At 41.5% G+C, this 16,027-nt stretch overlaps 1 protein-coding gene across 2 annotated transcripts in view; it reads right to left on the minus strand.

Moving 5' to 3' along the window:
• Positions 1–15,197, minus strand: part of LOC118359622 (fibulin-2-like) — a 54,988-nt gene extending 39,791 nt beyond the window's left edge. Inside the window, exons 1-2 of one of the 2 annotated variants that reach the window (XM_052481992.1) lie at positions 14,637–15,197; positions 8,187–9,691 (exon numbers count right to left, since the gene is read on the minus strand). In XM_052481992.1, the coding sequence (XP_052337952.1) occupies positions 8,187–9,561 (1,375 nt within the window). In that variant the 5' untranslated portion in view covers positions 9,562–9,691; positions 14,637–15,197. The remainder of the gene's footprint in view (positions 1–8,186; positions 9,692–14,636) is intronic. The other variant, XM_052481993.1, reaches the window with a different exon arrangement.
• Between the last annotated feature and the right edge of the window lie 830 nt (positions 15,198–16,027).

Raw genomic sequence — 16,027 nt, forward strand, 5'->3', positions numbered from 1 at the left:
AGTGAATCATTTATAGGTTTAGAAATGAAAAGATAGGGAACCTCAGAGAAGGCAAGGCCTCTTTGATGCATAAATATCTGTCCCCATTCGCGCTCTCTGACAATGTTCTTTGAACCTGCGTGAATTTGTTATTATTATAAGACAGAGCTTCATCAGTCATCTTTTTCATTTGCATCCTACCCATTTTTATATCCAGCTGGAATCAGTCAGTATAGCAATCATACAACGTAGTACAGAATGGTCCCATGTGCTCAATAAAAAGGTAAGATATTATTTGCTGTTTGACTGGAATTCAGTTGAACATGCCAAAGCAATATTTGTGCAAGGTCTTAGTTGACAAATGTCTGCCCAGAAACACATACTTCTTATTATGAAATCTGTGAGTTTTTACAGAACCCAAGACCATTTTAAGTCAGTTTTTTTTAAATGGGGAAAAGAGCTACTTTGAAAATACCACAATGCAGGTTTGATTGAATTGAGGCCTTTGAGTTAACGACATCAAAAAGGCTCTGAAACGAGACCCTGCAGATAAAGGTCAAACATTTAGACTGAAACAGCCACTTTACAGCCTTGAAACAATTACCTGGAGTAGCAGAACCATGTCAAAGCTCAGCCCATGAATATGCTGCATCTCTCTAATTTGGAGACTAAAGCAAATATGTTCCATTCAGGTGTGTAATCACCCCCATGGCTGATTTATCATGTGAGGAGGAAAGTTGTGGAGGTGGCCTTGATAGGTGGTTCTAGGTACATCTCTCTTTTCTTGGCCTGTCATTACATCTGTCTGCCAGCCTGTTAAGTTGCAGTAATATCATGCTCACACAGCACTGTAGCCTACCACCACCATCCATTGAGAGTATTGAAAACAAGAGGGGAGCAGCTCCCATCCCGACATGTCTCCATCCTTGTGCCATAAATTGGTGGCCGGCGCTGCTGTACAGTTTATAATTTGTTTTTATTTGACCCTTATTTTAGCAGGTACATTGACTGAGAAGACATTTTCATTTACAGCAACGACCTGGAGAATAGTTACAGGGGAGATGAGTGGGAAGTATTTAGCCATTGAGCCAAAAGTTCATCTTTTATAATGTAGTGAAATAAAACATTTTTTTAACAAGTTACAATACCCAAAAGGTACTCAATTGGTGGAACGCCCCAGCTGTCTATGACTTAACAGGGAGGGTGTTTCCCCCATCAGCATGACTTTCTTTCCATGGCCGGCTGAAGCATGTTGAAGAAGATAAAGTATCGACAGCTATTTATCCTGATCACCCTGATAGTGACTGAGTCTGATAGTAGTGATCGTAGAACAGATGGACGTGTGTGATCCATCACTCTCTCTGGAGTCTGAACTCTTGACTGGGCTGTGGTTTGTGGTTGGCAGCCCTGAGGGCCATCCAGACCCCACTGTCTTTGATGGGTTCCCTCTGATCCTATTACATGTCCATGTGGTGTTGGATGGATGACCAGACCAGTACGAGGCACAGACACACACTGAAATGTCCCATCGCCTCGTCCCGACTCCTGATTGGCTACAGTGATCTGAATGGTCACCATCATTGACAGGATTGCAATCAATGTTACAGTATACAGTATAAATAGTTAGTTTAGGTCTGGCTGTTTGTTCCTTTCCACTGTTTTGCTAAGCATTCTGTAAAATATGTCTGTGAAAAATGCAAATAAATACAACTCATTTGATTTTGATTGACATTGAAACAGACTAGAATCAATCTGCATTTCAAGGATAGAGAATGTGATTATTTCCCTACATGTAGAGTTATGGTTAGATGCAACACACCCTCGCCAGACCTCTCATTTATTCCAACGTGTGGAGCCATTTCCTGTTGGTGTTCTATGGGTAATATATCACAGCCTGTTTTCACAACCCAAAGGACAGGATATTGTTTAATTCCATGCCTTGGCACATCCATCCAAATCCAGATTTTGCATTTTGTAACATCAGATACCACGGGGGGGAATTGCACAATTGCTCAGCATGGTTGGATTGTCAAGCTGCAGTTAAAACAGTCTCATTTATATGCAGCCATTCAGATGGGAACATTACTGTAAACAAAGAACAGTTGTTATTTCCAAAAGGTGTTAGCTTTTCCTTTTAATATTGATGAGTAAGTATTCAAAAACCTAATCCAATAGAGTTATACGGCAATAACCTCACCAAATATAAACACACACACTGTTGGTTAAGGGCTTAAGTAAGTCTGTATTTCACTGTTGTATTCAGCGCATGTGACAAATAACGATTTGATTTGTGGTCACACAGGTGAACCTCTCTAATCTTATTTAGTCCATTGCAAATGTTTGACTGCCAGGTCAAATCACATCAATGAAGAATAATAAAGCATATCATCTAATCTTTAACCATGAGAACAGATTTATAATTTGCTGAAAATAGCTGCAAGCTGTTGGCCTTACGTAACCATAATTGCAATTACATTCATGCAGATGGATACAAGTGGCAGAGCTGTTATTCAGTTGTATTTATCACCAATCTCATGCTATCTCTAGGTCTTGTTGACGATCTGGTTTCCTGCATATGGCTTTGTCGGGTTCATATTTTCAATTCTGAGTGGTTTTGTGGATAAGTTTGCCCTTTTATGGTAAAGACATGCAATAGTGAGATAAGCCTTCCTGGAAATGTCCTGGAAACTCCCCTACAGTAGATTGGCTAGAGGATCAACCACCTCCAAGCGCTACCCTCAAAGTAACGGTAAAGATGAACCCTGATGTGGCCAGGTCTGGAATTCACACTCCTTTTCATCAGCACTAAAATTACATATCTGCCTAGTTCACTCCCAGATGCTACCAGGGACAGATTAATGCAGGAGTTTACCGGGGCTGAAGCCACTGGGCCCAGGCCCATTGGGGCCCCAAGAGGCAGCATTTTCTTTATTTTTTATGGAGAAAATAAATACAGATAGTATATATTATATATGTAATATATATTTAAAAACTGTTTTACTGCAACCACCAACAGGAGGATTCAGGAGCCCTCTCTCAATGAATGTAGACAGCCTGCTGCTGCTTACTGCCGCTAAGCTAATCGTCAGATTGGGAGAGGAGAAGAGGTAGGGGGCACATGTGGGTAATTGGGGGGCCCTGCCTTGATTGGGTAACTGCGTAATAAATAAATGTGACTGGTCAATTGTGTGAGACAGGGGCCGGACCCAAGTCCATAGGGGGCCCAAGAGACAAAGCAAATAAAATAAATCTGTCATTTTAATATTATTTTATCCAACCACAATAACCCACTCTCACTGTTCAAAATACACCAGAGAGCATAATTTAGCAACAGAGGATCCATAGTTTTAAAAAAAATGACTGTGGATGAAATTTTATGACAAGCATACACAGGTAACTGCAGAAATAAAGGAAACATCGTGTCTTAAAAGGGTGTTTGGCCACTACGAGCTGCCAGAACAGCTTTAATGATCCTTGTCAAAGATTCTACAAGTGAACCTAAACCATGACAGGAAAAATGTACCCCACACCATGACATATTATTTGTATCCTTCATTTACTCAAGTGTTTCCTTTATTTTGGCAGTTACCAGTTGCCTGTAGTCGGAAAGGCTGCTATTGGCCAGCATGCTAGCCAAATATACAACTTGTTGTGCTGTGGCCATAGACATATATAATCCATAGAAGGGTTTTGGAACCTTTTACCCCGGCAATTTGAAGATTAAACTCATAGGTACAATACCAATGGCTGCTAGTCCTGACTTGAATGGGAACTGCCATCTATGGATTATATTTCTATGGTTGGTTGCAGCTACATGACAAAAAGTATGTGGACACCTGCTCGTCAAACCTGCTCATTCCAAAATCATTAATATGGAGCTGGTCTTTCCACTAGATATTGGAACATTGCTGCAGGGACTTGCTTCCATTCAGCCACAAGAGCATTAGGGCACTGATGTTGGGTGGTTAGGCCTGGCACGTAGTCGGCGTTCCAATTCATCCCAAAGGTGTTTGATGTGGTTGAGGTCAGGGCTCTGTGCAGGCCAGTCAAGTTCTTCCACACCAATCTTGACAAACCATTTCTGTATGGACCTTTGCTTGGTGCACGGGGCATAGTCATGCTGAAACAGGAAAGAGCCTACCCAAACTGTTGCCACAAAGTTGCACAGAATTGTTTAGAATGTCATTGTATGCTGTAGCGTTCAGATTTCCCTTCACTGAAACTACAGGGCCTAGCCCGAACTATGACAAAAAGCCCCAGACCATTATTCCTCCTCCACCAAACTTTACAGTTGGCACTATGCATTCGGGCAGGTAGCGTTCTCCTGGCATCTGCCAAACCCAGATTCATCTGTCAGTCTGCCAGATGGTGAAGCGTGATTCATCACTCCAGAGAACGTTTACACTGCTCCAGAGTCCAATGGCGACAAACTTTACACCACTCCAGCCGATGCTTGGCATTGTGCATGGTGATCTCACAAAGCTCCCGATGAACAGTTATTTTTCTGACGTTGCTTTCAGAGTCAGTTTGGAACTAGGCAGTGAGTGTTGCAACCGAGGACAGACCATTTATACGAGCTAGGCACTACAGCACTCAGCGGTCCCATTCCGTGAGCTTCTGCAGCCTACCACTTTGCAGCTGAGCCATTGCTGCTCCTAGACTTTTCCACTTCACAATAACAGCACTTATTGTGCTGTCCTCATTGCCTCTTAATACTGTTCAATCTGTGTGACGGTTCATTGGCCTTGGCTATTGTTTGTTTGAATTCAAGACCTGTTGATCTCAGATTGTTAGAGTAGCCACTCATTTCGGTAATTTGTATGGTATTCAGCTAAAAAGATTCAGCTAATGTTCTATCATCTATATTAAGTAGAATTGCTAACATGTTCCCCATGTGTGGAAATCCTAAAAACACCTCTGCTCAACTGTAGGCTATGCAACATTGCAAATGTTATTATGGATTTATTATAAAGCAGCTTTTTCTTCAACAGTAAATTTATCACACATCGAACTGCATCTTGGTGCACGGATTTGTTTACAGAAAATGATGGTGTGCCGGGAAGTGGAGATGGGCGGGGCCTATATAAAAAAACAAAGTCGCTGGGGCCTATGATTTCTTAATCCAGCCCTGGATGCAACAGTAGGTGTTGTGAGCGGCAATGATACAAATGTTCTCCTTGCTATATCCCTGACACAAATAATGAGGGCAAAAATTACAGCATAGTGGCTACTGAAAATTATTGAGTTTTGGACAAAAGTCCAAAATGACTTGAACTTTTTGTACACTCCTTAGATTTTCCTATGCCTGTTTAACAAATCGATCCCAAAATGGCTTCAGCTTGGTTGAGTAGGCTAAGTAAGTTTCTTGAGCAGGAGAAGAGTGTGAAAGTCTAGCGGAGCTCCAATGATTAATGGTTGGATTGGGAGGCCCAGTGCCTCATGGGAGAAGCGTAATCACAGTGAGCGTAATCACAGCGGCTCATGAGGGACCAGCGAGTAGCGCCCGGCAATCAGGCCACAACAGAGGTCTCATTCATCACATGTGTATTATGCCCTTTTCAGGTACAACCCCCTGTGAAATCCTACACCAACACGGCCATGACAGCATCGGAGTGCCTACAAACCCCCACAACTTGTAACTGGTAAAGGGAGGGTAGTAGCCCAGACTCCAGACGGAGCAGGGTAGTTATCGACTCTAAAATATATAGATATTTTTTACTTCAATAGAAACTAGGCCGGTTTATGTGTAGTGAAAAATAGTTGTGTTTTTGTAGTGCATGCTTCTCCTTTCCTCTCCCAAAGACCCTGGTATGCTGCCCTAAAGGGGGTTGATAACAGGCATTATTCAGGGCCTTGTCAACTGAGTCTCTTCCTGTCCTTAAGGATATCACCATGCTGGAACCTCTTTCCCTTCACCCAGTGACCATGACCTCTGACCCTTACAGTAACAACAGGGCCAGGCAAGCAGGGCACGTGCTCTGGGGCCCCTGACCTCCATGGGGCCCTAATAATTTTTCTGTGGGGGGGTCAGAAAGGACTTTTTAAAAGTATTATGATGATGTACGTGAGTGATCACACGGCCACCAGAGTATTTATTGAAAATGAATATTGTTGTTAATTTACATGTGTATAGATATATAATAAAGATTTGTTTTTATTTATTGTTTTTTATTGTTTTTATTTATTATTCTACACATTTTATTCAAGCATATGAACACCTCATAATAAATGGCAAAAAGGATAGAATGGCAGTAAATTAGCTTTAAAACGGCAACATTTTCTCTCAGCATCATGGCAAAATGCGTAGAATATCAGCAAATTCTCTTTAAAACTGTAACAAAAAATATGGGTTGGGGGCCCCCTGGAGGTAGAGGCCCCAAATGTGGTAGTCCGGCCCTGCTTAACAATTACAGTTTGACCCAGAGGCTGGACAATAGCCAGGCCAGTCATCTCTATGTCGCTGCTCCAGACAGGGCAGAGATACTCAGGGTGTGTTGGACAGGCATGAATGTGAATGAACTAAGACTCTCTCAGTCAACCAACCGTGAAGCAACAGTAATCTAACCATTTAATTTTTGGATGATATCCTAATATTCTGATATGCAGCGTGAAAAACAGTTGAGGGCATCTGTCAAGACAAATCTATGTGTTGCACTGCAGCCAAGGCAGGCCGGGGGATATTTACTCACAGGCAGGCATAAGGCATACTGTAGAAGTTGACCAGACCTTCGTCTTGTCTTTGTAAACAAATTGTGTGAATTGTAAACGCCAACGTCACAGAGGAAGACAAGAACTGACATAATCTACCCTCTCTGCATGGAATGTATGTGGCAGGTATCTCTTGTGCTAACTCCCAAAGAATCACCCCATACAGCTAATACATACTATACATTCCTATGCTGAAAGCAGAGAAAAATACCAACAGGTCTGAACAGTGATAGTGTAGTAAAGCAGGATGGCTTGCCGAGGCTGGGAAAATCCACAGATGACTGTTTGTTACACGATACCTACTTACAGTATAGTACAAGAGTCTGAACTCCCATAGCTCTGACCTAGTTCGTCATTCAGTAGCTGTACAGTGGCGGTGATGAAATCACTTGGAGTTTATTCAGTTCAAATCACTGTATTACTGTAAACATTATGAAAGGTAAACCCATAAACCCTATAGGAATCTCATGATCTGATTGAGGGATTTTTCTCTCAGGGTGAAACCTGCTTTTATGAGAAGACTATCCAACATATTGGAGGCCCCACACAGCGGCCATTTAGAGGGCATACACAATCACAGCTACTACCTATGAATGTGTCACAGACGAGACGACCTCAAGTTGAAAGCAGAGATAGGTATTCTCTATGAACACTGTACCCTCATGACCTATCCTCCAGACATTTAACTAATGTCTTCATCATCTGCTGTCCATCTCAGAAGCTGCTCTTGTACAGTATTTATGCCCTGGGGAGGCCTGCTAGCTCTGAGAGCTTACTGATGATGGTACGTGAGTGACACTGCTACAGAGGAAGATCTTCCTCTCTTCCACAAGGAAGATACAGAAATGTCACAATACTGTATCATCTGTCACTTTGGGTTTGAATTAAAGAAAACATCCTTAAATTCTCCAAATGACTCCATTGTAGTCCTTTATTGAGAGGTTATCCTAAGGAATTTCCATTTGATAAGATGCCTAACTAAAATTAGTACCAAAAAAAAGAAAAAAAAGACAAGCATAGTTATCTCCAACCCCTGTCATGAGTAGGATAGTCGAAGACTCACTGTCTAGGAACCATTTGCTTTCCATGAACCATAGCTTTTCCTGGACCCAGCGCCAGCTACAGTAGTAGCTACTATAGACTGATTACGAATTCCTACATGGAACACAGGATGTAAGAGAAAAAGGGCAGTAAATCATCTGAGGCTCTAACACTGGGCTACTGTTGTCACAGGCACAAACCATTTCATTGGATGAATGTAGTTCCTATCGTTTAATGAATTAACAAATTGCATATACAAGAACTGCTGTCATGTATAGTGCCTTTCACTAGGTCTCAAAGGTCATTGTATGTGATTTACTCACGTTAAATAAAGCAATTATAGAAAATTAATAGAAACTTATCGGCAGTACCTTAATGTGTTAGACTGTGGACTGGTAGAGCTGTTCAATATCAACTATACCAAAACCACAGTGTCCTTATTAGTGTTGTCGACTTACCCTCAGTGTTTCCAGGCTGTTCGTTTGGGCCCTGGTAGTTGAAGAGGGTGTGGGGCTGTCTCCTGGCCAGCTGGTCTCCCTCCTCCCTCGTGACAGGAGCTCTGCTGGTCGGGCTGAACTTCTCTGTGGGGAATGAAGACTCCTGGTCAGGTTTACTCTGGGGCGTTCTGGGCTCCTCACGCTGCTCCTCAAGGTGCTCCTCAAGGTGCTTTCCATGACTTTGGGATAAAAGACTGCTAGAATGGTGGTGACTGCTGTGGCTGTCTCTTTGTTCGTGGAGGCCAGTGTGTCTCACTCCCTTGTCACTACGGACAGTTGGTGTGACGTCCTCCGAACTGTCACTCTTCATCATTCTGTCACTGTCTCTGTGATGCCTGTTGTCCCGGTCAACAACCTCCTGTTGACGCCTTTGGCTCTCTGAGGTCACTTCCTGTGTAGTTGTTGATGTTGTTGACTCACTTGAGGTGGTCTGATCTATGTGATGTGGATCCTCAGTAATGGCCGCCTCCTCTGTTCGCTCCTGATCGTATGTTCCTAGTCTCTCTCTCAGCTCCTGCCTCAGGTCATTAAAAATCTCATAAGGAGAAGAGCTTGTCTCAGCATAGGACGGTGACACCGTGGTAGATTCTGTTGGCTGGACCAGGTCTTGTGGAGTGGTAGATGTGGGGTCAGGCAGTGTGTAGTCATAATCTTCATCTTCATCCAGGACAGATGGCTCCTCTTTGTAAAGAGGTAAGGTGTTAGCGGTGGTGAATGGGTCTAGCGGGCTTGTCTGTTTGTTATCATGCAGTTTGCTGAGGTCTCTCTGAGGGTCGTTGTTCTGTGTGGTTGTTGCTATCATGGGCTTCTTAACATTACCAGAGTCACAGTCAGGGATAGGGGAACACATCAGGCTCCCGCCATCATTAGGACAGTGACACACCTGACAAGGGTCCATCTGGAAGGAGTGACCTGCCTCGTATTTCTGGTTAATATGGATACAGCCAATGCGCTCACACTGCGGACACCCATCCGTGGGTTCCGCGACAGCGATGCAGTTGGGAGGGATCTCGGGACACGGGATGAAATGGCACCCGATCCTCCCGCCTCCCTGTGGACAAGAACATTCTGTGCTTCCGAAATCCACAAAGTAAGATTCTCCCTCTGGAACTTTACCATTCCGGAATCCTGCATGGATGCAGTCATAGTACTGGTAACCTTCACATGAGCATCCTATTTTAACACAGGTGGCACAGCAAGCGCCCTTCTCCAAAACCTCCTCAATGCAGTTGTCCAACACTGGGCAATCCACGCTTGTACAATCCCTTTGGCTTAGACAGTTGCCCAGGCACAACAGGAGCACACATTGAAAGAGCATCAGATTATTTTGGTTCATTTTGCATAAAAGTCCCCCAAGAACAAATGTTGAAAATTGAATTTGTTGATAACAATTGTACCCAGTCCTCTGCAGTCGAACAAGAGTGAGAATGATGTTGAAGGTCCGATTTCAAATGGCCTCCTTCAACCTGTGAGAATGAAAGAGATATAACATCTGTTCTGTTATGTTACTGTAGTGACAGAACCATAAGGTAATCACTAAGTTGTCTGTTTCTTCTACTTACTTGTTGTTTTTGATTGACTTTTGATATTATTGGTATCGATAGTTGAACTGCATTGTTGAGGAAGCTGCAGGTAAGCATTTTGCTGCACTGTTTACAGCTGCTGTGACCTGTGTATGTGTCAAATAAACTTTTATCTGCTTTCCTTTGAACTGGGTCCCATCAGTGTGTTTAAACTAGCTAACATTACTGTCATTATGCCTAGACTAAAATTGACCATTGAGCTAATGTATGTTTTTCCATGCCCACTCTCTTGGGTCACAGCACAGCTGTGGATGCATGCTGTGGTTTACATTACATTGGCATGAACATTTGGCTACAGGTAACGCCGGATAGGGTTGGGGGGAAATATGGACAACCCTAGACAAACTTTCCACAGTTAGAAAAGCAAGGCTGAAATAACAAAATATTCCGAAACAATACAACACAATTGGAGGCCCACACATAAAAAGTTGACAGTGCTTGGAGCAGAAGATTGTTTATCAGCAACAATATCAATTTAATTTATTATTGCCTTGTAAAAAGCTTTAAAAAGTTAAGTTTCTTTAAGATAAAGAGGGTATTGTTGAGGTACAGCAACAAGTTGTTAGGAGCACTAACAGATGAAAGTACTGCACCTACAGTACTGCACCTGACAGAGCATGAACAACTTCAATAGATACAATAATAAACAGAGAGCTACGCTAATCGTCTAATACAGCTATTCTCAAACTGGGGTACCCACAATACCGTCAGGGGTATGAAAATGTGATTCACATGTATTTTTTATTTTTTTACACAAAATAAAATAAAATATTCTGTCCATTTATATTTTCCAACGGGGCTATACATTTGGGCGAGGTTTTTTTCTCACCCGAGTAACCTCGTTTCACTAACAACACAATGTCAAATACAGGTAGCCTAGTCAAATAATTAACATCCAATCACATTAACCGGTACTCTCTCGCGAGAATTCCACTAACGGTCCGTATGTAGCCAAACGTAGCTGCTGCTCATTCAATGTGCTCCAAAATGGATAAATGGTTGAAAAAAGTAAGAGACATACCAGCTCTACTGGTAGTACTGCTACTACCAGCTGTACTACACCTGCACCTGTCGACGACACCAGTTGTTCTGCTTCCACAAGCACATCCAATGCTAGCATCAGTAATTCTACATTTGTTGTTAGCCCAGCTAGGATGGACACTGACATTTGTGAATCTGATGCAGCCGAAGAGCTACTGCCCCCTTACCCAGGAAAGCACCGAACAACAAACAGGGACGTTGGACCATCGAAGAAGCACAAATATGATGAGAACTACATTGATTTGGGGTTCACTTATATTTGGTGTAGTGCCTTTCCTCAGCCATAGTGTGTTATATGTGCAAAGGTACTCTCACAACTCAATGAAACCTTCACTCTTACGCAGACATTTAGAAACAAAACATGCCAATTTGAAAAATAAGCCACAGGAGTTTTTTGAGCAAGATGTGTTGGTATCTGTACTGATGACGCAAAAGCCATGATTTGGAGACATATTGGAGTGGTAATGCGCGTGCAGTTGCTCCCGACGTCACTTGGGTACACTGCAGCATCCACCGAGAGGCTCTTGCTGCTAAGAGAATGCCTGACAGACGTTGGAGCTCTTCCCTGTCTGCATTAACAAGGACAACACACAGGTCTTTCCATCATTGTACGATTTTTTGTGTGCAAATGAACTCAAGCTTACGGACTATTTAAAATGTGATATAGAGAAGCACCTGAGTGAGTTGGGTGCGCAATTACGCAGGTATTTTCCTGAAACGGATGACACAAACAACTGGATTCGCTATCTCTTTCATGCCCTGCCTCCAGTCCACTTACCAATATCTGAACAAGAGAGCCTCATCGAAATTGTAACAAGCGGTTCTGTGAAAATGAAATTTAAATCAGAAACCTCTGCCAGATTTCTGGATTGGGCTGCGCTCAGAGTATCCTGCCTTGGCAAATTGCGCTGTTAAGACACTGATGCCCTTTGCAACCACATACCTATGTGAGAGTGGATTCTCGGCCCTCACTAGAATGAAAATGAAATACAGGCACAGACTGTGTGTGGAAAATGATTTAAGACAACCCAATACAAGCGAACATTGCAGTTGCTGTACATGCATCCTTTCAAGCACACCCTTATCATTAACCTGTGGTGAGTTATTCACAATTTCCGATGAACAAATAAGGTTTTATATGTAAGATGGTTAAATAAAGAGAAAAATGATTGATTATTATATTATTATTTGTGCCCTGGTACTATAAGAGCTCTTTGTCACTTCCCACGAGCCAGGTTGGACAAAAACTCACACTCATTCTTACGTTTAATAAATCTATCGTATAGTGTGTGTGTGGCAGGCTTACAATGAGGCAAAAAAACGACATTTAAGAGTGCGCTGACCCTGGTGCTAAAGGGGGTACGCAGCTGGAGGTTGAATGTTTGAAGGGGTATGGGACTATAAAAAGTTTGGGAACCACTGGTCTAGCACAATTCAGTAGTAGGCTTGTAATGTGGTTGATAGTGCCCGATCACTTCCAAATCTGCAATTCAGAAAGTGGGAAGTGTGTAAGTTCTTGATAAGATTAATTTCTTACACTATTGTACTGAACAATCTTTGCAGTGATCCATATTCAGACTGGTTATTCAGACAATTCTATACTCGTGTGTCATCCAAGTCAGTGATGTGACTTCAAATCAGAGAACATATTATTGAAAATTAAGTGTTTTCTATTTCACTTTTCCTGTTTTCCTCCACTGCTCGTGTGCTTGGTCCAGTTATAAGAGACACTGTGACATTTCAAACAAAGAAATCTGTTTTATGATTCCACAAGTTATTTTCCAAAATACATTCCTGTTGTAAGTGAAACATTCTGTGTATAAAAAACGATATTCGATCTACTCCTGACATTTTAGTCATCTTTAACACTGAGTTTAACACTCAGTTGAGGAATATTAACAGTGTTAGTTAGACTCAAAAGACACACATAGTGCCCCCTTAGTGCTAAGAAACAGCTTGCTGGTGCATGGATTCCAACATATGGTGGAGCAGTTTGGGAGGGCAAAAATCACCCCGTGTTGACATGGTATATTTTCCTCAATAGACACCCTCCACGCTCGTGTGTACATTGGTTGTATGGAGAAACCTGCACTGACACGTCTTTAAACTCTCAAAGCAACTCATAACTGCATACAGTCAATGTTTTCTATATCAACATATTCTAAAATACTATGCTCCTGACATGTTATATTACTATGTTTAAATATATTTGAATAAGAATGTTGAGTTTATCAACCTATATAGTGTTATGGACTGTAAGTATGCCAAAGTGTGCTGCTCTGTGTTGAGGCATCCTATTATCTAGGAGCAAATTCCTCCTTCATTGCTGATTATATAAGGGACCATGCACGGCCTTCCCTTCAGTCAGGATTCTATCATCATACACTAACACAGCCCCTCAGTGTCAAACTCAACCAAGCGCACAGTTAACAGGTTATAGCAGTCACAGCCAAGTGCAGAGGTTTTTAAAATGAAATATATTTTTAAAATGAAATATTATCTCCTTTTCCAAATTCAACGTTTTTTCAAATTCAAACCTTTTGAGAGCCATCAGACATCCAATTGAAAGTAAAACATTGGTTCTGGCTACCTCTCTCACATCTGGGGCTACATTTCTCTCTTCATCATACCAGCCCACAGAATGAGAAGGACTGCAGCACAGACTAATGCACCACTTAGACAATCAATGATGGCTTTGCATGCAGCGGGTAAGGAATCATTTGAGGTCTCACAGTGTTGACTGGCATGTGCCCCACTGGTTTGGTGTTTTAGTTGTGTTGAATTCAGCACATTGCATGTGAAGACAATTGGCATGATTGTTCCTATGTCTGCCACATCTTAGAGTGAGATTCAAAAAATAAGTCTGTCTGGGAAAATAAAACTGATTGTATGAATATGTGGCACGCACAACCACTATCAGAATCTGTGTTAAGAAGCTAAAGTGAATGGAAGATACATCTGGCCACTGTATCTTTGCTTACATAGATAATACTCATTTGTTTCAATGAAGCAAAGTACATTGTACGTTTTTCAATCTGTTAACACAATGTCCAAAGCTTCTGAAAACAATGGTTGCGGGCTTGGCTTGCTCATCCCACTCTCCACCTTTGTCAACCACAGCTCTTGCCAGGACACAGAAAACATTTAACATGATAATGAACATCAGGAAAAGTTCTCAATAGTACTGTTTGTGGTTAGTCTTAATGTTTTGAAATACTGTATTTTCTGACTGTTGTAAAGATTTAAAGATAGACTGAAGTTATCTGGTATACTTTGCATAAGAATGTCTTGAATGTGATTAAGTCAGTAGCCTGAGGGGTGATAAGGTGCACAAATTCACATAAATCCAAATCACTTTTAACAAATATTACTGTTTACACTTTGTCATTACATACACATTGATATAAGCATTAGGGATAACTTCAGGGATACTTGAAGAGAATACTGCATATTTTTATATTGGAAACATGATTTAAACCCATTTTCTCAGTGTTTTAACAAAGAAGTATGAAATAGGCATAATTTAATATATTATTAAAATGCTGATATCTTAGTTATTTGGAGAAAGGAACGAAAATATAGCCTGACAAATCTGTTCAAGTCAGTGACATGCTGCCATACCAAGCCATGCACACAACTGATGGGTAGAAGTTTAGGAAAACACCATACTTCTTACATGTTTTACATCATGGAAAGAATCTCAAGCAGTCTCTTATATAAGGTTAGCACATAAACACATTTTCACAATGATGTGTACAAAGGCAGTGATTGAAAAGTTTATATTTACCTTGCGTCTCAGTTCTGTCACTGTGCGACGGGTAGACTATCCTGTATTATCTACTGGCCAGCGGTTGTGCCCAAAGTTAGCTGTGCGCGTTCTAAAGAGAAGGGGGATGTGCAAGCGCTCTCTGCGAAGGGAGAGAGGAAAGGGCGGATCAAAAACTTTCTTTGCTCTCCTAATACTTTGGAAAATTAGAAGTCTGGAATAATTTCGCGCCTCTATTTTATTACACTACTGATTCACGCTTGAACGAATTCCAATCCCCTACTCCTTGCATCTCGTTGCTCTTTTACTTTACCGAAATAGGCTGCTTGCTGTCACATTCCAATATTAGCCATTGCACTTGTGTTTGCTGCTGAATGCAGTCATTTTCCCTGGCGCAATTTACATTTGAATTATTGAGACATGTTTGTGTAGATTTTATAACTCCAGCTGAATCAAACAAAAATAGATTGTGCAGCTCAAGACCTATTATGCCCATATTTTGCCCATTCGATCACCTTGAAAATGACAAAGGACAGGCTAAAAAGGCTACAAGTCACACACAATAATCAAAATATCCTGCAAATCTTCTCACTTAATAAGAAAATATCACATGATCCATGCGGTGTTTCATGTTTTAGGCCTAGAGATTAAGAAAGCCGTCTGTGTGTATCTGTTCAAAGACAATCAAGTACTGTAATTCAATGGAGTGGGTAAACTGCTCTCCCGCTAAAAGGCAGACACGTGACTGAAGCGTTTATTAGATTTTGCCCAATCTCTGTCTACGTGAGAGGACAGCCTGGTCTCATAGACTAGACCTAATCATGAACATAAATCCGGGACACTCAAAATAGTATACATATTAGACTTGGTATAGTTACATAAAATACAGAATAATACTTAAAGGGATAATTTTGGATTTTGGCAAAAAAGCCCTTAATCTACTTCCCCAAAGTGAGATGAAATTGTGGAGACCATTTTTATCTATCTGTGTGCAGTTTGAAGGAAGTTGCTAACTAGCGTTAGTGTAATTGCTGCATGCTAGTAGATACCATAGACTTCCACTCTAGGGAAGTATATGGTATCCACAAAAATCCACAAGTTTCCCTTTAAGGCAAAAACTAAAGTAGGGTGGTTGGTCAGGTTGGATGGGTAGGTGAATAACGTGAACATCTAGCAGCCCAAAGGTTGCGCGTTCAAATATCATCATGGACAACTTTAGCATTTGAGCTATTTAGCAACTTTGCAACTACTTACTACTATTTAGCTACTTTGTTACCAAACCCTTTCCTTAACCTAACTTTAACCCTTTAACTTAACTCCTAAACTTAACACTAACCTTAACCACTAGCCTAGCTAACGTTAGCCACCTAGCTAACAGTAGCATTAGCAATCTAGTCACCTGGCTAACGTTA

Source organism: Oncorhynchus keta, chromosome 27, assembly GCF_023373465.1.
Source record: "Oncorhynchus keta strain PuntledgeMale-10-30-2019 chromosome 27, Oket_V2, whole genome shotgun sequence".
NCBI classification, from domain to species: domain Eukaryota; kingdom Metazoa; phylum Chordata; class Actinopteri; order Salmoniformes; family Salmonidae; genus Oncorhynchus; species Oncorhynchus keta.